The 23,647-nt window shown below is 35.7% G+C and overlaps 1 protein-coding gene across 4 annotated transcripts in view; it reads left to right on the plus strand.

Annotated features, from left to right (window-relative positions):
- Positions 1 to 23,093, plus strand: part of LOC115445426 (A-kinase anchor protein 200) — a 34,989-nt gene extending 11,896 nt beyond the window's left edge. For 3 of the 4 annotated variants that reach the window (XM_030171690.2, XM_030171691.2, XM_030171689.2), the window contains exons 2-7: positions 2,162 to 2,345; positions 4,456 to 4,647; positions 5,460 to 5,582; positions 16,553 to 18,673; positions 19,596 to 19,679; positions 20,095 to 23,093. In XM_030171690.2, the coding sequence (XP_030027550.1) occupies positions 2,175 to 2,345; positions 4,456 to 4,647; positions 5,460 to 5,582; positions 16,553 to 18,673; positions 19,596 to 19,679; positions 20,095 to 20,127 (2,724 nt within the window). In that variant the 5' untranslated portion in view covers positions 2,162 to 2,174 and the 3' untranslated portion in view covers positions 20,128 to 23,093. Of the gene's footprint in view, positions 1 to 2,161; positions 2,346 to 4,455; positions 4,648 to 5,459; positions 5,583 to 16,293; positions 16,388 to 16,552; positions 18,674 to 19,595; positions 19,680 to 20,094 lie in introns of those variants that run through there. The other variant, XM_030171692.2, reaches the window with a different exon arrangement.
- Positions 23,094 to 23,647: the final 554 nt, after the last annotated feature.

The following is a 23,647-nucleotide window of genomic DNA, read 5'->3' on the forward strand; positions in this document are numbered from 1 at the left end:
ACGGCAGCAGCGAAATGCATCAATAAACTTTTGTCAGGCAAATTTAGGAAGCATAAAATCTATATATACTTATATACTATTATATAAAGCTGAAGAGTTTGTTTGTTTGTTTGTTTGAACGCGCTAATCTCAGGAACTACCGGTCCAAACTGAAAAATTATTTTTGCGTTGGATAGCCCTTTGTTCGTGGAGTGCTATAGGCTACATATCATCACGCTATACCCAATAGGAGCGGAGCAGTAATGGCTTATCTCAGGAACTACCGGTCCAAACTGAAAAATTCTTTTTGCGTTGGATAGCCCTTTGTTCGTGGAGCGCTATAGGCTATATATCATCACGCTATACCCAATAGGAGCGGAGCAGTAATGGCTAATCTCAGGAACTACCGGTCCAAACTGAAAAAATATTTTTGCGTTGGATAGCCCTTTGTTCTTGGAGTGCTATAGGCTATATATCATTACGCTATACCCAATAGGAGCGGAGCAGTAATGACTAATCTCAGGAACTATCGGTCCAAACTGAAAAATTCTTTTTGCGTTGGATAGCCCTTTGTTCGTGGAGTGCTATAGGCTATATATCATCACGCTATACCCAATAGGAGCGGAGCAGTAATGGCTAATCTCAGGAACTACCGGTCCAAACTGAAAAATTCTTTTTGCGTTGGATAGCCCTTTGTTCGTGGAGTGCTATAGGCTATATATCATCACGCTATACCCAATAGGAGCGGAGCAGTAATGGCTAATCTCAGGAACTACCGGTCCAAACTGAAAAATTCTTTTGCGTTGGATAGCCCTTTGTTCGTGGAGTGCTATAGGCTATATATCATCACGCTATACCCAATAGGAGCGGAGCAGTAATGGCTAATCTCAGGAACTACCGGTCCAAACTGAAAAATTCTTTTTGCGTTGGATAGCTCTTTATTCGTGTAGTGCTATAGGCTATATATCATCACGCTATGACCAATAGGAGCGAAGCAGTAATGACTAATCTCAGGAACTACCGGTTCGAACTGAAAAATTATTTTTGTGTTGGATAGCTCTTTATTCGTGTAGTGCTATAGGCTATATATCATCACGCTATGACCAATGGAAGCGAAGCAGTAATGAAACATGTTGCAAAAACGGAGAAAATTTATTAGTTTTGAGGGCTTCCGTTGCGTGCGCTGCGTAAACAGTTAAAGTTATGCAACAATGATGTATGACGGGATTGTTCCTCTTAAAAAGTTCTACAAAAATATATTATAAAACAAAGTCCCCCGCTGCATCCGACTGCCTGAACGTGTTAAACTCAAAAACTACCCAACATATTAAGATGAAATTTGTTATGGAGACAGTTTGAGACCCTGGGAAGAACATAGGCTCCCGGGAAAATATATAGCGTGACTTTTATAACGGAATACTTAGCCCGAAAAACTTTCTAACGCGGGCGGAGCCGCGGGCAAAAGCTAGTATATAAATATGCAAAAAACTTTGATCAATTAAAGGACAAGGTCAGTAGGCCAACAATTTACACGAATGGCTTAATATGCTATTATTCCCGGAATTTGAACTAAAATACATTTGCAAATGGTCTCGTCATGAGATTTTTTAATAAAGTCTCATGAATTGCAAGAATTTACAAATGATTTGTACAAAATGTAAAAGTAACAAGCGAACAGCATGTTTAACTAAGCCATGGGTTTCAATTTTGATTAATGCTGCCTGGAAATACTTTATTATTACTAACACAGTGATAAACATAATATATAGTTTACCATGTGGTCCTCGTTTCGAATTTATTTCGCCGTTGTATAGCTTCCCTATAGTACTAGTTTTTGCGGGCCTGTGTAAGTATCAATAGAATGTTATAAATTAGAGTAGTCTGACTATACAGTACGAAAGTGGACATTGACACTCTCCAACGGTGTTATCTTACTCATATAAAATGTAATTGAAATTAATTACATTTTATATAAGTAAGATATGCTTCTTTTAAAACTAAACAGTCAAAATTTATCTCTTTATGTTCTTGGCAATAATAATAATTCTAATTTAATGTCGTATATTAACACAATTAGAAAAGTTTAGCTAAAGAATTAAAAAACAATAACATAAGCTTAGAGCTTTTTCTGGCAGTAGTCCAAGTAAGCGGTTTGTATTGTAAACATAAGTTTGTTTGGCAGGTTATCAGGTGCAATGGGTGCTAGGCAGAGCAAGCGCTCGGTGGACATAAGCGGCAAGGAGGCGGAGGGCGCAGGCGAGGTGGCGGCGGCGGGCGCGGGCGGAGAGGGCCGCGTCGAACAGCTCGCCGACGCCGATGCGCTCAAACCGCAGCTCAACGGCGACGCTCATATACATGAACCCACGGTAAAACATCCTTACTCCTACTTTCGTAATTAGTGATTCCTAAAATTGTAAGGCAAAGAAGATTATTTACTGTATGGAGCCCCATATGAAATGAGAACAGGCATAAGAAATATTTTCCAAGTGGTATAGTTCGTATCTAATTTTAATGTGAAGAACGATAGAATTTTCCATAAACCCGTCTGTTCTGCTGAATCTGTTTAGGAATCGCGGGTTTAAACAATTTACTTACCTTCCATAAACAATAGTAGCAGCCTATTATTAATACATGACATTATAATTAATCGGTGAATATTTTCATCGGTTCGTACGATTTGTCAACTATCAATCAAGCTCTATAGAGCTAAACAATAATTAAGGGGTAATAAGAAGGTTAAAGCTGTCGATAAGTCTTCTGTGGTTGAAACCTATTTTCTTTTGTTTCGGGCATAGTTACTTACATCCTATTTTATATATAAAACGGCTTGTGATAGGTCATATGAATCACGCCTACTCCTGTCGTTCTGTTGAAAGTACCCAAGTGTACGAACTGCTCTGTAGGTTGTGAACGGTAGTACATTGAAATTAAACTAATTTTCCGGATTCTATCGCGGTTTTTTGGATTTTATTTTTCTCCCGACGTTTCGAAGACTTTGCAGCCTTCATGGTCACGGGGGGCACTGAGGTGTTGTTCATCCGTAAAGTCAAAGTTACAATATCTACCTACATTTTACTGAGAATTAGCTCACATTACATTAGAATGAGCTTACAGTGTCTTGAAGTCTGCGTAGATCGGACGACCAACAGCTAAAAAAATTTAAAAAGTTGTATAATTGTAAAATGTAGGTAGATATTGTAACTTTGACTTTACGGATGAACAACACCTCAGTGCCCCCCGTGATCATGAAGGCTGCAAAGTCTTCGAAACGTCGGGAGAAAAATAAAATCCAAAAAAACCGCGATAGAATCCGGAAAATTAGTTTAATTTCAATGTCTAACATTCGCGTAAACATAAGAAATCATTATGCAAACCAGTAGTACATTTTTAAATATGTTTGTCCGATCGCTACGATGAAATTAGGAAACAAATTAAATCATTATAAATAATATAATAACACAACAGATTGCCTGTACGAAATTCCCCGACAAACAAAGAGTTTTCAGACATAATATCAGCCCTGCATTATAATATTGTCCTGCTGTTGGGTACGGACCTCCTCTACCACTGAGAGGGATTAAGCCTTAGTCCACCACGCTGGCCTAGTGCGGGTTGGTAGACTTTACAAACCCTCGAAATTCCCATAGAGAACTCCTCAGGCATGCAGGCTTCCTCACGATGTTTTCCTTCACCGTTAAAGCAAGCGATAATTCACAAAGAAAACATACATAACTTTAGAAAAGTCAGAGGTGTGTTCCCTTGGGATTTGAAACTGCAGACATTTGTTTCAGCAGTCCGTTCCACAATCAACTAAGCTGTCGCCGCTTGTTTTCAGACATATTTCCTCAATATTAAATAACGCTTCCCTACTTTGTTGTCGGTTTAAATACGTAATTAGCGATTACCAATAAAAAAATAATTAAGCCAGCTTTTATTGTTAAAATAACTTATTATTCATGTATAATCGATGTTTTTGTTATAGTGTACAAGTGTGATACTTCGATAAAATTGCTTTATTGTATAAAATTTACTGTTTTTGGGTCTTGTTGTTAATATTCGTAGTTTCTGGTGACTAAGGAGTTTTATTTTTCAAGTGGGCGTTGTTGAGGATATCAGAAATTATGAGGAAAATGCTCAAGGGAATCTCGGACCGGTTTTGATGAAAACTAAAACTGTGGGGTATCCTCGAAGTGGTCAACTATTACTAATGTATAGTTTATATTTATAGTGGTCTTTAGTTAACGTGGTTACGCAGCGGGAGAGACGTCTCTGGGTTTCCCTGGATGGCGCGTCAATCCATCCTCGGCCGATACACGCCTCAGTCATCAAACAATCCTTGGGAACTAGATGTACACTGGATGAACCTGTAAACATTTCGTATTATAAATATTCTTGCAGAATGCAATTGCATGGAGGTACGCTAATCTGGAGCCTGGACAGGGCTCAATTTTTTATTATAATATTTCTTTGTTTCAGGACAAAGAAAAAGAACTGGATAGCGGTACTCCTGAAAATGAGAAGGACGCAACGACAGAAAAAGAAAATAAGGAACAGAACGAGGATAAGGATAAAGAAGCGACACCGGTGAGCAACGGTGACGGTGAAAAGCCAGAAAATGGAGAGACCGCCACCACGCCCGAAGATGGCAAGAAACCCAAGAAAGAGAAGGTGAGCGTTATGCACTCCAAAATATTGAGAATAAAAGTACTATTTATGTTCAAAATGTTGTCGGCACGTTAAATTACTAAGTCAATAGTCTTGTTAGATTGCATGAGATATCACTTTGGTGTGCAAAGTGCATATATTATTTAAAATGTGTCTGAGAGTGCTGTCACACGCTAGCGTTTGGACGCCGACGAAATTGCTTCCTGTTTATTTAATGCAATCATTCTGTGTAAAAGTAACCTCGACGGAACCTTCTTTTGTTATATTAATAAATTAAATATACGTCTGTTATATCAACGTATACTCATTGACGAAAAAAATGCATAATACCTTGTGTTCGTTTTTTTTTTTCATTTGGCAGCGGGACATTTCATCGGATTGACATCGCTTTTTGCATAGATGTATTTTAGAATGATAAATATTCTAAGGCAGATTTTTCGTGACAGTGCACGTTTTGATGAAATGAGAATTATATATCGAGAAAATAGCTTCACTCATTTTTATGAAATGGAATATGTGCCTATTATTATAATAGTACATATTTTTCTGTAATTTCTGTGATTAAACCATTTATGTAAATGGTATACACACATAATAAATATATATACACGCATAGTAAAGTGCATAAGGAAATACTTTTCTGTCAATATTTACAGTTTACATTCAATTAAAAAGACTGTACGGCTTGACCCCTTCACAAAAGTCATTGAAATACCTAACTTATGACGCCCTTCAGCAATCTAAATAACCCTTGTCGCCTAAATTATTAATGGCACCCCAATGCAACTTGTTTTCATGAGACATATTGTCAACAGGTCAAGAAGAAATGGTCGCTGCGCTCTATTAGCTTTAGCAGAAAAGATAAGCCAAAGCAAGAGAAGAAACAAAAGGAAGAGGAACCCAAAACTAATGGGGAACCCGAAAAAGTTCCAGAAGAGGTAGGCGCCTTCTTATTTTTGTTTCTTTATTATTATTATATCTAACACAAAAGATGCGAAACAAGCACATATGAATTTTATGGTTTTTCCATAGAGCATAATATGACACTTAGAACTTGACAGAAATTAAGCGCGACTTCATCTTAACAATATTTGGCCTATTTTTGTGCCAGTTATTGTTAGCTCTCGTCAAATGTATTCGCGAGCACATGGGATAAAAAATTAAAGTACCGCAGATAATTTTGGTCACACAATAGAAGTCATTGGCCGTTATCGTGCAGAATTTGAGGGCGCGAGATGTTGCGCACGTGTGTTCGAAACTGGTATAACGTACGGCGCGACTCGCGTCCGCGCATGCGCCCGCGCCCGCCCCGCGCAAGCGCCCGCGCCCGCCCCGCGCATGCGCCCGCGCTCGCCTGGGCTGTGTGCTGGCCGCTCGGTGTTCAATTGATAGCATCGACTACTTAATCTTATTGGATATCAATTTGGCTAGTACAGCTGATTGATTTTTAATCAGTATTGCATTAAATGGTGTGCGCGGCGACCTTGCGGCCAGTTTAACTGACTAGAAACCAACGATTTCTATGACAAGTAAGCGATTGCGTCGTAGTGCATTGCACCCGAACCAGCGCCGCGCGACGAACAATGTGCATTATAATTCAAAGTGGTGCTATATTCGTGCTAACTAAACGTGAGCCGCCATTGTGGTTTCATCGCTACGACACTCGGTTCATTGACGACTTCCACACGTGACAACGACGAATTAAAAGGCAATCGTTACACTTAAATCACCTTCACGCGGGCATTCAGTTAGAGCTGCTAAGGACCCATTGACATAATACGTTATTAGTATTGCAAACACATATTCTAAAGTAAATTTTAAAAATACATTCTATTTGGAAAGTTAGTAAAATAGGGAGTCGATTGCGCTCGGGACTTGATCCGACAAATGGATCGAACGTTGCACCACTTGTTTCGTGATAGGAGGCACTGGCATAACGAGGAGATATTCACAAAAAAAAAAAAAAATTCACCGTAAAGAATTATCTGCATTTTATGTACTTTACGTAGACTAACGAATTGCACACAAACACGCTGCTCGTATTGTTTATAATAATGAACTGTTCTCGTAGATACGCGGTCATTAACTTCTCCCCCGCCGAGATATAATATGATCAGAGTTAGATATAACTCCATTTAGCAAAACATTCACACCCAATTTAGGTATTAAAAAACATGCCTAACGATTATATATTTACTGGACATTTCATGTAATCTATTACTTTTATTACTTTTGATTTTATTAATATGTTATAGTGCATTTTAAGTATTGTCTAGTTTTTATCGAGGAGTATGGGTCAACTATGTTGTGTAACATGAAATAAGTAATTGATAAAACAATGTAAAAAGTAGATAATGTTTCTGTCATTATTGAAAATAATGTAATTATAGTTTGTAATATGTGAGTAAAAAATTACAAATACAAAAAAAAAAAACAATTACTAAAGAACATATTGCTTTGCTTAGATAAAATAGCGAAGCTGTCCGGCTAAAAAAACAGGATACGCTGCCAAGAGTGCGGCATCTGGTAACACTATTTGTCGAGAACGTATAAATCATGCGGCCTAAAAACAATTTACTTAGCACGTTACACCGACGTCGAAGCAATTACCACGGGGGTGTTATAAACATCCCTTCGCCTACCAGCATTACAATAGATAACATTCTCCATCTTCTAGCACGACAACTGCACAACACGAGCCATCCGTTCTCTAAATATGTGCTGTGTGAGGCGACGACTGGATTCAAGCACTGCAGTCTGCCGCTTGCATTGTCTTACCTCACTCAAAGTGCACTCATATATGTAATTTTTTGTATAATCTTTAGCTTCCGAAACCTGCCTTAATCGTTAAGTCATTGTATCGACGATTGTTGTATTTTCAATCATGACTAATTGACGCGAGTTGAGACTTAACAATTTTTATGTATTTATCTTTGTTTAAGTAATGTTGGGACTGAATGTACCTAGGGTAGCCGCAGAACTTGCACAATATTTTAAATGTGTGAAAGTTGGATATACAGCTATCTAGATCTAGGGTTTTAACTTCAAAGTAGTTTACAGTTTGTTCGTTTGCATCTAATAATAATTTTCTATAAACGTTTAGGTGTCGCAATATTATAAAACAACATCTGCGTACGATGCCAGTAAGGAACTAGTCTTGAGCAAAATAAAATTAACAGTCGTTGGCAGGTTTCGCGGCGCTATTCGTGGGCGGATAGGTTCGGGGATTGGCCGCACCGGGCCGTGGGTGTGAGCTCGCTGGCGCGCTCCCTCCTCCTTGCTGTGGGCTAGAGTCCCGTCCCAGGCAAAAAAAGATTTGCTACCTAAAACAGATAAAGTGTAATTTACGTAAACAAAAAATGCATGTTGACTTTGATTTTTATTAATACCAAAATGTTAAGTACTAATCGAATACGACAATGAATCGTTTAACGTACAAATTGGATAGTAACATCCGCAATGTCTATAGTGCTTTCGTTCCTAAATGACACTTGTTTGAACAGTCAGTAGACACTCTAGGTAGCTGGTGGATTACTTAAAAGACTGAGTAAGAGCAGAGAGTGTGTGAAAGAGACAAACTGAACGGGCTGAAAATATTTTTCTATTTTAATAAAATTAACTATTTATCATTTGAAAGCTACTTGGTTTCATAACATTGTAAGTTTCTAATTAACTCTTAATAATTACAAGTTTAAAATCTATTTAAATTAATATAATTAAATTAAATTTACTTCTGCTATTAAAAAAAAACAACATACACGAACTTATCACTTTTTGCCGTAACAGCTGAAACACCGTACCGATTATGATGAAATGTGAAACCAATCATAACTGCGGAAGGATATAAACGAACGTTATCACAGAAAATGGGAACATTTCCTCGACACACAATTATCTCCTTCATAGAACATACCTTAAAATTTTAACAGCGAAATATATTATTTATATAACAAAAAGAATCCATACAACTGAGATGTTGATTCAAATAATTCTGACACGTTGTATTTATTCGAGCTTGTTAATTGTGCCTCTTGTTAGGGGATACATTTTTCAATGTGTAATATAATAAAATGTTACCAAACCGTCGCGTTCCCACCGCCATAGTCACAACAGCGATGCGGGTCGGTGTGTCTCGTTTATTGGTCAGTAGAAAGTAACACGTGCAGGGGAGAATTTGAGTTCCAAAAAGATGTTGGTCGATCCTATAAAATGCAGATGGCCGACGTTAATGGAATTCATTAATCTAATTTCGAACTCAATACCATAAAGTGTTATACAAAATTAAAACCTATTATGAAAATCTCTTGAAACTTATTTCGTAATCTAATATTTTCACATTAAGGTGTTTATCGTTAAACACAATAGCTCATAATTCATAAGTTGACGTTATACATCCGAATATGGGTTCAAATTCGCTGCGTACGAAGGAGACACAAAGAATATGAAGCGAGTAAAGCTCACATTGCATGTTTACTAAAATGCAACGACGGTCGCAAATGAGCGCCTCTGCGACGAGCCAAACGCTTTATTTTCATAATACGGCTACTGATCACACTATTGACATAACAAGGATGGGCTCAATTTCCTTTATTCACTGGGTGTTTTAAAAACCACCAATACATACTTCTTTGGACGTAAATTGTAACGTATATGTTGATACTTTTATTACAGGCCATACATTAATTAATGCAATTAAATGAAGACGCTGCGAAGGAGCATAAACAAAATCATTTATGTCGCGGTCTTAATTGGTTCGTGTTTTAGATGATTAGGCTGAGTAACATTTTACACGCTACTACTGAGTGATTACTGTCGGGGGAAGTAATAAAATAAAGCTTTGACTTTTTGAAATATAAATTCCACTTTCGCTATATACCTAATGCTCTCGAGAGTTATATTATATCGAACGTGAATTGGTAATAAATACGATTTACCTAATCAAAATATTATTATGGTTTAATAGAATAATCAAATTTAAATTTATTATAAAGTCAACGTTACGTTCCACTCCATAATGATTACTGATAATCTATACTATTATATAAAGCTGAAGAGTTTGTTTGTTTGTTTGTTTGTTTGTTTGTTTGTTTGTTTGTTTGTTTGTTTGAACGCGCTAATCTCAGGAACTACCGGTCCAAACTGAAAAATTCTTTTTGCGTTGGATAGCCCTTTGTTCGTGGAGTGCTATAGGCTATATATCATCACGCTATACCCAATAGGAGCGGGGCAGTAATGGCTAATCTCAGGAACTACCGGTCCATACTGAAAAATTCTTTTTGCGTTGGATAGCCCTTTGTTCGTGGAGTGCTATAGGCTATATATCATCACGCTATACCCAATAGGAGCGGGGCAGTAATGGCTAATCTCAGGAACTACCGGTCCAAACTGAAAAATTCTTTTGCGTTGGATAGCCCTTTGTTCGTGGAGTGCTATAGGCTATATATCATCACGCTATACCCAATAGGAGCGGGGCAGTAATGGCTAATCTCAGGAACTACCGGTCCAAACTGAAAAATTATTTTTGCGTTGGATAGCCCTTTGTTCGTGGAGAGCTATAGGCTATATATCATCACGCTATATTCAATAGGAGCGGAGCAGTAATGGCTAATCTCAGGAACTACCGATTCGTACTGAAAAAATATTTTTGTGTTGAATAGTCCTTTGTTTGTGGAGTGCTCAAAGTTATATATCATCACGCTATGACCAATAGGAGCGGAGCAGTAATGGCTAATCTCAGGAACTACCGGTTTCAACTGAAAAATTCGTTTTGTGTTGGATAGCCCTTTATTTGTGGACCGCTATAAGCTATATATCATCACGCTATGACCAATAGGAGCGGAGCAGTAATGGCTAATCTCAGGAACTACCGGTTTGAACTGAAAAAATCTTCTTTGTGTTGGATAGCCCTTTGTTCCTGGAGTGCTATATATAGGCTATATATCATCATGCTATGACCAATAGGAGCGGAGCAGTAATGAAACATGTTGCAAAAACGGGGAAAATTATGAGTTTTGAGAGCTTCCGTTGCCTGCGCTGCGTAAACGGTTAAAGTTATGCAACAATGATGTATGACGGGATTGTTTCACTTAAAAGTTCTAAATAATATAACAAAGTCCCCCGCTGCATCTGTCTGCCTTAACGTGTTAAACTCAAAAACTACCTAACGTATTAAGATGAAATTTGGTATGGAGACAGTTTGAGACCCTGGGAAGAACATAGGCTCCCGGGAAACTACTATTTTTATAACGGAAACCTTTAGCCTGAAAAACTTTATAACGCGGGCGGAGCCGCGAACAAAAGCTAGTTATACATATAAAAAAAAAACTGGTTTTAACAAAAGTGTACTTATTTTATGGAATAATCACGAATATGGTATTTTTTGTTACCTAATTGAGTTATAAATTACTTAAATGTAAGCGATTAACATCACTTTTGACAATTCAGTACTATGAAAGACATGGAACGAGTTAATTCTTGGCATTATATATATATATATATATATATATATATATATATATATATATATATATATATATATATATATATATATATATATATATATATATATATATATATATATATATATATATATATATATCATTTTTTTTTATATTCGAGGGTACTTATTAGTCCATTTAATAAATAATAACTCTTATGGACCATTGATATTTCAGAAATGCCATCCTTAACCATTATTGCTAAGGTATTTACCTCTATAATCTGTGAATGAAACATATTCCTCGTTTGTGTCCACTTTATATGACGTTGTAAAAGTGGTAAACCAAATCCTATAAGAAGAGTCACAGACAAAATTTTCTAGTATAATTATTCGCTTTTATCGTACGAAAAACTATTCTTGTGTAAATAAGAGGCTTTATGGTCAAGTGCGTCAAATTTTGCGAGTTTCTAAAAGTGCTTTGCAATGTCGAGAGTTGCCTACTGGCAGACTACACAATATTTATTGCTAGTAATGTATTTAGAGATCTTTGATCTTCTAGAGTCTAGACCATGAGCTTTTTCCTGGAATTATTGCGATTCCTGCAAAGATCTAAAATTGTAAGAGAAGTTTCAAGGAAACAACTTGAGCACATTTGCTTCCAAGAGTTTTCTTTTTCTACAAGTCATCAGATAAATTGGCTAACTTTCACGTATTGAAATTCTCATAGTATTTCCACTATGACACTATGCAACTTTTCCTGTTTATTTTCTGACGCAAGGGTGCATCGCATACCTTTAAAAATTCACTTCTATTCTGGAAGCTTCCGCATTTTACTTTTCAAAGTAATATTTAATATATTTGTTTAATTTACCTACATGAAATACATTTCTAATAAAGTACCTTTACGTATTAAAAAAGTAATATCATGATTTCTAACAATAGTAAAACTCAAATGCTGTGCCAGGGCGTTCAACCGCTGATATCGAGTGAGTGTAATGAGTGTAACTTATTTTATATGACACGAGTGTATCTGTGGAGCACACATTGCTATCTCCTATTATTTATTGTACACACAAATGAGCATCTTCCTTCGTTCACGTTATGTTTTAATGTTCCATAATTGATTATTGAAACTGTTGGAAACATATCGTGCAGGAAGCAAAGGCCCGAGGGTCTACTTCGCGATTTCACGAACTTTAAAAGGCAGGTGAAAACATAGCAATACTGTTGTGCTTCAAACTTGTTTGGTAATGGTATGCAGTTGCAATGTTTCGGCGCTTGTTTGTAAGCATGACTGAAACTAGACGTTAAAATAATTGAATGAAATACATATGAATAAATTAAATAAACTAAAGTTTTACAGTTAAATGTACTTCTCGATACAAGTAGGTATCATCAACATAGAATAATAATAAAGTGTGACAACATAACAATGGATACACAATTAAATTCTAAATTGACGTCGGTCGATGAAACCTACCGTGAATCATTCACAGTAGTCAGTTTAGTGTGAAACATCGGCACGCGCAATTTTAGAGCGGAAAATCGTTTCCATAGACTGACATCCATGGTATTGCGTGGCGTTTAAAAGTTGTGACTCATTACTAATGACGGTCACTCTACCGTTACCGCTCGGATAAATGAACAATGAGCGTGCCGTAGGTAAATAACCACTCCACTCATCGACACTACACAAACTATTACAATTTAAAAGTCACAACTCGTACGAACTCTATAATTTTGACCCAAGCACATGACATTTTTGATTTACGTTAACACAACTAATTAAATGTGCTGTGGGTGTAGTTCCCCTCATGTGGGACATTTTATAACATGTGATGCATCACGCGATCCTCATGCGGGTTCTTTGATAATTTATATGTGCTAATGTAATTTATATGGTGTGGCCGTTGTAAAAATAAACATGAATTAATCCACATTAATATAACTCATGAACTAAACAAAGCTGAAGTTTTTGTTCAGTTTGTTTAGGTATTAGCCAGAAATACTACTCATACTTAAAAACATTCTCTAATCGTTAGCTACATTATAAGTCCCGTCATCCCAATAAGCATTTTTTTAATAAACGTCTGGGTATAAAACACATCCTTGTAAGCACCACTTCTTTATTATAACTACAAAGTCCTGTTTTGTAAAGTCCATTGTCCACCATGCCCATTTAGTTTTGATACCTTACATGTTTAAAAATTATAAAGATTATGTTGGCCCGTGCTGATACAGTGATAAATCGAGTGTTCAATCCTGTTTGCATGGAACCGTTATGTTCCCTGGCACTGTTGGATGGTGTAAACCATGAGCCGACTGTTATTACCTTTTATGCTTAGGCATACCAACATTTAAATTACTGACCGATTTCAACGCTTTTTGTATAATAAGCCATATAATATAATATATAATAACCAAAAATTTTATTTCTTGGACACATCGTAGTAGACTAAATTACTTATGCTGACAGAATTACATGTTTCTCCGTTATGAAATGCGTGGTATATACGCGTTATATTCCACGTGGTGTATTCACAAAAAAAAAAAACAATAAGGTTCCCAATGTTATCCTTATAAATTATAAAACAAAATCCCCCGACGTATCTCCCTGTCTGAACGCGATTAACTCAAACTACCGAACAGATATCGATGGAATTTGATATGAAGACAGTTGCGACTTGAGATGATTATAGGCTACTTTTGATCTCGGGAAAATATATAGCGGGACTTTTATCTTGAAAAAACCTTTTCACGCGGACGAACCTGTGGGCAATAGCTCGTAAATTATAATTTAATAATAACAATAACGTAATAAATTATCCTTGTGACAAACTGCGAAGACAACACTCTCGATGTACTTACTTCATAATTAAAATATAATAATAATATTATGTTAAATGTACGTATTTATAACGTATTTGTGGTTTGAATAGTCTTAGTTTCTTATTAATTATTATTATAATTTATTTTTTACTCAGTTTACTACCCCAAAATAACTTCAAATATATCTAAATAACTTATTTGCAACACATATACCTGTTGTTCAACCATATTATTCATATTGATGAAAAATAAATTGTGTAGAAACTTCTTCTCAGTGGGCACAGCGTACTTTGACAGTGAAACCAGTCTTGGGTTCGATTCTCAGGCTGGGTAATTAGTTCGTGTAAGTTTATATATTGGAAACAACGCGTGCGTTGGCCAAAATTGGAATTAATTGTATCCGATACGTAGTTTGGTTAGCTACTTTACTGAGATACTCTCACATATGAGAGACCTACCACCGCAATAGACATTTCTGCCGCCAAGCAACAGTGTGAAGTACATACTAAGACATGATAAGACTTAACATCTCATGTCTCATAATGGCGAGTGCAGTGCAATACCAAACTATATTTTAGAATTCAAGGTGTTGGATAGTGTTTCTACGATTCATATACATTATGGAAAGGAAGTGAGCTCGACATCTAGATGCACCTCTGCCTACTTCTTTGGACCGAAATAGCAAGTTTCAAACCTTCCCGATGGAATTATTTAATATTTTTTTAACGTTGTAGATGTCCCGAATAAAGGAAGGTGATCGAAAACTGGATAGACTCAATTATGAAGAGTTTACTTCTGTAACATACTTTGTTGAATATCATAAATGCAATGTGCAGCGCTAAGTAAAAATTATCCGTGTTAACATGTTCGAAATACGTGCAGTTATTGATAGCGCTTTGTGCGTTTCTACATCGGTAAACAAAGACGGCCTTGTGTGCTGGTATCGTTTTATTGTTTACCACAAGTCTGCGGTTGAGTATCTCCCTGAAATAAAATATGTTATCTAACATTAAAGTAAAGTCCTGATTCTGGTTCATTATCACCCAACTCTGCGGATAATGTTACGTTATATGTGTAACATAGTAACTAATATCGTGATTTGTCCGGTACCCAAGTTTATGCATATACTGCATTACTGTGTCTTACGTATAGATTGCAGTAACATAAGGGCGTCAGGTGGGTTCTGCACCTTCATATCGACAGTCAACTATTTGGTTCATGCTACGATTTCCAAAATTAATCTTCAGTTTATTGATCATAAAGAATTTTATTTAACAAACAATGATATAAATTAGTTAAGTTAAAGTCAGTCAAATGACTCAATATTCAGTTGAAAACAACTTAGTTCATATGTTGAAAGAATATGATTCAGAAATAGGGAGAAATACTGATTAAAAGGCAAAGTGTTTGTATGAAAATTGCACTATAATGAAAAAATATTGTTACACTTTACAAACGCAGAACAATATTTGTAATGCGCAAAATAAAATATTAAAATAATAATATTAAATTTTATGTTCTAAAAATAAACGCCTTTTGTTAGCAATTTATGGAATAAAATGTCATAATGCGTTCAACCGACACAGTATCGAAAAATAAATTTGCAACTTCATAGTGATGTTTAAATGAATACCGTGTTTTATTTATACTGTTGGTCTGGGCATCAACAAACAAGCTTAGAAAAAAACCTGGCTTAGAAGACGCAATTTTAAAACGTAATTTTAAATTTAAACACAATTTAATATTGCCTGAAGCAGTTATGTATCCCACCGATTATTTCGTTAATTTGAAAGTTCCTTATTGATTGCAGTTGCTCAGATCGTGTAACGTAATCTGAATATATATAATTTGAACGTGGTAAATGACAGACTCCTTATCTGGGGGTAGTCCCATTGCCCTTAGCAAATACGGGAGCAGATCCATCTTGTCCAAAATTATATGATTCAAAAGTTTATTTGAATGTTTGTGAAATCCTAATGAAAATATTATTGAAGATGAAACTTCTCAGATGTTTTTTTTTTTTAATTAAGGCACTTTGTGGTGCGTAATCCAGTCGAGCTAGGTAGATATTGTTTACTACTTTTTTCGTAAGGAAGGTGGCGGATTTTATTGGTTATATTTTATATATTTGTTTAGGTAATGCATAAAAAAACTAAAATAAATAACTTACATGTAGTCAAATACTAAAAACATATATCACAAAATACATAGTAAAATGAATTTATATTTTAATTATGTGCGAGCCAGAAGCCAATGTGTCAACCCTATGAATACCTAGAGCAATATGATATATCTTGGATTATGAGCACTGAAGGGTAACTGCATTACTAACGCAGTCCGGTAAAAATAAACTCCAATCTTCCGTGACAAATAATGTGACTATAAATCATATCGCACACGTCGGTCTCGCTTCATTCTTAGTTAGGTTGGTGTCAGATAGGTTTGCTTTGTGAAACAACGATGGCCGACGGCAAGGTACCACCAGCTAGTTTTATGTGATATGTGACAGTGATATTTTAATACTGGTATATGATAGAATATCCGTTAAAACATTTTAAGACGATAAAAATAATTTCTGGACGGCTTTACTCTGCTGCTTGTTTATTGTGTAATTAATATATCATCATTGTTTATTTGTAGACTGCCGAAGCTTCTCCGGAGCCAGTGGTAAGCGAGGAAACTGAAGATGTAAAAGCTACTGTTGAAGCTAAAGACGAAAAAGCACCAGATACACCTGTAACCGAACCGATCACAAACGGAAGCAGCACACCCGAATCCCCGAAAATTGAAACTCCAGCGGCCGAGGAAATAACTGCTATTGTCCCAGACGAGGATAAGACGGAAGTTACACCCGAATCCGTACCAGAATTGCCTATAAATGGTCTTTCTTTAGAGGAAACTAAAAATGAAATTCCTGAGATCGAAAATAAAATTGAAGAGATTGTCGCAAGCAAACCCGAGGAAACTCCGGTTGAAACGACAGAAGTCGTTCCAGTTCCTGAAATTCCTGTCAATAAAGAGGTTTGTGTTGAACAAGTACCTTTGATAGAACCCACGCCTCCACCGCTTCCTGCAAACCCTCCCCCATCCTCGGTCGCATCCTTCGCTGCGACTACTATGGCACCGGAATTGACAGACGCTTCGCTATCTAACACTGCTGAAACTACCGTCCCAGCACAGCCATCTGCCATGGACAGCAAAATCTCATTCAATGATAACCATTCTGATCCTCAAACTAATTTAACTAATGTTACTGATGTGCTAACATTACCTTCAAAAGAGTCTGAGGAAGAAAATGTAAATGACAACCTTAACAAAATTGAGCCTAACGTTGTTTTGGAAACTCCAACTGACACTTTAGAATCAAATGTTGAAATAAAAATTGAAGAGGAACCTAAGATTAACCCCGTGCTTAATGAAGTTATAACAATGAATAAGACAGTAATCCCTAAAATAGAAAAAAAATTAGAAGAATCGCCAAAGGAACCCTTGCCTATAGAAACTGGCAAAGCTTTAACTGAGGCATTAGAAAGCAAAATAAATCTAGAAGTGGATAAAATTGAAATGGAAGATAAGAGCGAAACAAATGTAATTAAGGGGCTAGAAACTGAAGCAGAAATAAAAGCAGAGCCACGCCATAACGCTCTTGAAAGTAAGGAAGTAGAGCAAAATCTCACTGAATCACCTCCCGCTGTAGAAAATGAATCTAAAGATATTGAACCCAGTTCTCTCCCTCTAGACAACATAGTACCCACAGTGGACACAAAGGATGTTATTACAGCCGAAGTAACAAGTTCTGCTCAAGCAGCTAATTCTGCTGAAGTAGCAAGTACTGAAGAATTAGCAAGTACTGCTGAAGAAGTAAGTTCCGAAGAAGTAGTAAGTACTGCTGAAGGAGCAAGTACTGCGGAAGCAGTTAATGCTGCTGAAGTGGCAAGTACTGCTGAAGAAATTAGTACTACCGAAAAATGGTCTACCGACGTAATTAGTCCTAATGAAATAGATAGTATTGCCGAAGCAGTTAGTACTACTGAAATAGATAGTACTGCTGAAGTAGCAAGTGTCACCGAAGTAGCAAGTACCAACGAAATAGGTAATACTGATGAGGAAGAAAAAAGTAATGAAATTTCTCAACTGAATGAAGAAATACCTGTACCTCCCAAAACTAACTTACCCATTCAACCTGCCGCAGTCGCCGAAACAATCGATGTTGTTGAGCTTTCTCCACCTGTCCCTATTGTGCCTGACGAAGTAGACACACAAAATATCGCTATGGATGAAAGTAATGACGTTGATACACAAGAAGCTATTAATCCTACCAGTCAAATAGATTCGGATAATATTGAATCTAATATTGTTACTGATGATAATAAAAGTACTGAGATTACTAATACCGAAAATGCAGAAAATAACAAAGCGTATAAGGAAGATAATGATACGTGCAAAGACGCTCTCGGAAATGTAATCGATACTTTTGAGTGCAACGGAAACATAAACAACATTGATACGGCGCAGGGAATCGTTGGAGCGGTAACGGACATCGATCCTCCCGCGGACGATGTGCTCATATCAAATACAGAAGCAGAAAAAGAGGTGGTGACCCCTGATGATTCGATTCCACCGTCTCTATCGGAAACGAACGAGCCGATGCCGGCGGCTGGAAGCATGGAGGAGTCGGCATCGTTGTCACTGGCGCCCCCAGTGCCGTCGCCGCCAGCCTCGCCAGAAGCGACCGGGGACGCGCGTCCGCATATCCCACAGGTGAATAACGTCGGACACTTGCTCTTGTAGTGGACTTAGTACAGTAATTTAAACAACGTTTGGCACCCCGATAACCGTTACCGTTTTTAGTTCTATGTGCATTCTATCAGCATGTATGGATCGTCAATAACCTGAAGAACGAAACGTGTGTTCAAATTGTTGCAGCCAAGTTATTGCAGCTAGCGGTTGCTTTCCTGTCCTATCCCCTTCCTTATTGCTTGAATTAGTTGTGATTAATATATCAGCATGAGGTATCCTTAGTGCTAACAGCATTCCATATAATATAGTTCAAATACATCACTTCAAACAGTAAAACATTGCTAAATTAGTACGCTAGGCACAGGGTAAATATTTTTTGTCAAGTTTGCATTAAATAATTTTAATAACATTTAATCAAGGTGCATCAAATAATCATAGAAGACTTCTAAGCTTTTCATTTATGTACCTCTTTGAATACTGTTTTATAAACAATCAAATCATAGTTTATAAACTTTTTGTCATTCTCGTTTGTTTTAGTTTACCTGTCCCAACAGTATAATATTTTTAAATGCTAGTTTACAAGTTATATCGTTGAAATATATTTTAAACAAACTATGTCCAATCTCCTTCCCAGTAATAACTAGTGATAGCAAATTAACTATAACAAAATTTGAATAAATATGATGGCTTATACCCTTTAAGATCGAGATTTTTAATATTGAAACGTTTACTAATATAATACAATCTGATAGGTAATCGTAGAAATTTAAAAGTACTGAGTTTTAACTGTTGCATTAACTTTTTAAATAAGTGGCGGTTAACATTGATTATTTGGATGTAAAGAAGATAATGAATATAGTTTAAGAAATAAGACAGGTAAGGAGAAACGAATTGCGCAGTGAAGCTTACACAGCATGATTTATTGATTATTTACGTATTTCAGGACCCTCTGCCCGAAAAAGTATGCGACAAAATGGCTGAATTGATTACCGAGGTTTCACCTGTGCCAGAATTACAGACTGAAATGGTGCGTATACTTTAATACATTGAAATAAATAACTTACAGTAATTTGCAATAATAAGTTATCGGGTTTAATTTACGACCCCGCCCCATGCTCCAGTGAAGGGCATGCGCGGCGCACCTTCTCTACCGAACGCATACTTCACGCGGTTCTGCGCTAGTGTCGTCGGTTGACACGTGCATATGTTTCACGTATTCTACTTATTTAAAAATGCCGTTTTAAATCTAAGTTCTAATTTAATTCATTTGCCTTCGCGTTAAATGAATGTATAAGTTCTAGCCTTTATTGCATAAATGAGTCGAACAACGTCATTTGTTTGGTTTGGCGTACTCGCACCCGTAAATATGTCCTTAAGCTCGTGCTAAGTTGTTGTCCTTTGTGTTGCGAAAGAAAGTTTGTTGATATTGCGATCGTTTCCAGGAGACTTCAAGTGATGTGGCGGTGGCCAACTAAACACTGCCAACAAAATCCAGCATCAGACATCATCCAAGTGTCTAAAAATGAGCCTTTTATTTATTACAATTTATTATTGTGGCGTATCATCGAACTAAGTTCGATCAATGATTTTCATTGTCAATGATGTGGATTTCAGGTTGAAAAATTGAGACTTTTCGAATAGAGTTATTATACTATAAGTTTAGAGTGCTTTGCTTCTGTAACATTAAGATACATATATTTTATTCCCTAGAATCGAGTTTTATATTACCATAATAACAAAGTTATATAGGCAGTATACGGTGCGATAAGTTGGTGCCATTATTACAGGGGTATTAGTTTTGACATCGTTGGGTGTAGTTTCCTTTTGAAGTTCCTCCAACATGTATCGAAATTTTAAACATCTATTAACTAATTAATACATTTAATTAAATGTATCATAAAAATGAATTAATCATTTATGGAATAAGAAATATGAAAATCAATTTTGATACATTAGTGCAATGATATATGATTGAAAAAATAGATATCACACAAAAATGCTTTTTTAAGATTTAAATTTTTCAAGCGAACCTTTAAAGCAAGGTAATGTTTTTACTTCTGAATTTCCACAAAATATATATAAATGTCATTAACGTATGTATATTTTGGAGGGCTTTAAATATTGGAAACGTAAGCCATCATAATGAATAATGATATAATATGATAATTAGAACAAAATCGATTAGACAAAATATTAAATGCTAGTAATTTTTTAACGAAATAGCATTAAATCATTGGTTTTGTGCTATTGTGTTTAACAATTTAATAATTGCGTCGTGACATATCGCTAAATTGTTACGTCGTTTGGGTATGAACTGCATTAGCGACAGTCAATTCTCCCATCATTAGGCTTTAATTGATCGAAACCACCTCGAGCTAAATTAGATTAAGACACACTTCAAGAGTACGAGGTCCGAGTTAGTTATCGACATTTATTTGGATATATATTAAATAGAAGTAGGTAACTAACGACTCACTGCTTCACGTGAGAGGGATTCGCTTCGTGGCAGGATCAAGACAAGATGATGTGTGTTTTGGTGACACTATTATGTATATATGAATTTCATTTTTTCATTAATTTTATATTATGTATTGCATCTGTTAATGATTATTATTGTGTGTCAAATCAATCGATAAAATTATATTATGTAAATTGTAAAGTGTGAGGTTATACGAAATTCCTTCTCATTAGTATATAATTTACTGTACTTTTAATTTATGTTGTATAAATTTAGATTTCAGCTCTCTTTAATGGAAACTCATGAAATATTATTACGGCAATATGTAACGCATACTATGCAATAGATTATGGTAGTGACCAGCTTGGCCACAAAGACAGTATTGTTGTAGGTTTGTCGGCTTAAATTTATGAATGGTGTTTTATTGATTTACTCACTGCGAACATGGTATTTAGAGGCCAAGTTTTGGATTTTACATTTTTATGCATATACAGACATAATTATAAATGTAGAGGAGTAGTAGGTGTAATAAGTTAGTAAGGGCGGTATGACACAAAACATGTCGCTTAGTGTAACTACATTCATCTTATACCTATGACAATTAGATTTTTCATAAGATTTGATATTACTATACAATATTGTCATTTTCTATTCCTGTCTGTGTCCATTAATTATAAAGTTTCAAAATCGTTTTTGTAATTTTATACATTTTTACAAAATTATTGTACCACAGCTGCATAACTGGGAGAATAACTCCAACTATGATGAAGCAGTTAATGTGAGTGAGACATTCCATATCAAGTTCTTACTAGGTTGTCTGATCTCTACATGTTACATACTAACACTTTAGAAGGACCACATGATACATTCGAGCCGTGAACAATGATCATGGCACGCTTCGCTTCTGTGATTATATACAGTTATAAAATCAACTACATAATATATGCAACGTTTGATGCCATGGTTGCAATATACATACCATGTTCACAGATATTTAAATGTATCCTATATACACCGTAGGAGAGTTATGCATAGGTAATATAACACATCACAATGTGTCTCTACTGACATTGTGTATCGTCCACTATGCCGAAGGCGTCATAACAAAGAAACGTATAGACAAAAGTGCAGTTTTACAGTAACTTATAAAATGGGAATAACACAAAACTAGTTTATTGTGTAACCAATGCAAGTTGTACAATATGCATGGAAAGATACGTGATTTCATACTTTTGCAATCAATTAGTTTTATTTTATTCACAGTTTTGTCGCTCCTATACAACTTCATTTTATCTATACGCCTCTTTGTTCATGAAGACCTCGATATGTTAAGAATTATTAAAATTAAATATCAAGAACATAATTATGTGAACAATGCAACATGCCACATCGCATTTGATTGAAGTAAAAATATCCACAATGAACCTCCCGGTACACACAAATGATAGATTTTGTCTTTTGTGGATTGCATAAGGTCAATATTGACTAAAGATTCTAAATTAAAGTTGCGCTCTTAAAAGCTGGTATCTCACCGTCTATTTTTGTGATATGTGGATATTCATTGGCTATGGCGATCACATACTAATGGCGGACAAAATATATGCCTATTCGTTATTTAAAAATTGTATCACGTTTCAAATATACTGTGATCGAAGGCAATCCCTGAAAGTAATTTAATTATGTAGTTACCTTGTCGAGCAGTCAGTAACTATTTTGGAATTAATGCAGCAAAACAATAGCAACTTTCATCATTGTGAAAAGTAATAAAAAGTCTTCTGACTGTACTTGTTTTTTTTAAACCTATATGTTAAAAGTAAAATTCATATTCAAATACTGTTTTTTATGTAATTTTGCTCATAATGGCCATATGGAATTTGTATGATAATAATTGATACTTATAATAGGTAATTATGTTATTCCATTTATTATAAAACTTAATGTTGATGTGTGAATGTCTCTTATCAATAAATTTGAAAAATATTTGATGAGTGTTTTATTCGAGATCCACATTGGGCCCGGTGGTTTATGGAAGCTCTTAAAAGAAATCATTTTCCCGCATTTTTGCAATATTTCTCGTTGATGCTCCGCTCCTATTTGTCAAGGCGTGATGCCATATAGCCTAAAGCAGGTGTGGAGAAGCGGTTAATATGGAGAACTGGTTAACGTTCCATTATTTACAAAAAAATTACCTGTCCCGTGCCATCCAGGATCGGTTTTATCTATCCTAGTGCCTATCTTGTTATTTTACCGCACCTCGAGTTTATCTCTAATTCCGTGCGAAAATTTGGCTCCTAACATAATTCCGGAATACGTTGTATGTAATTCTGTGCTATGTTGAAGCAAACGTTTTCTATATAAAAGCAAAAACAAAATTAATTGTCTTCAAGTATATACATAAATAGACTAAAATAATTATAATTAATGAAATAAAAATCCAAAATTTGTCACAATTTTTAACATTTCTTAAAATTACTGTCATTCAAAAATGGAAAGATAATGAAGTAAAAATTAAAAAAGGAATATAGGTAAGTGTCTAA

The sequence above is a fragment of the Manduca sexta genome, chromosome 24, assembly GCF_014839805.1.
Source record: "Manduca sexta isolate Smith_Timp_Sample1 chromosome 24, JHU_Msex_v1.0, whole genome shotgun sequence".
NCBI lineage: Eukaryota > Metazoa > Arthropoda > Insecta > Lepidoptera > Sphingidae > Manduca > Manduca sexta.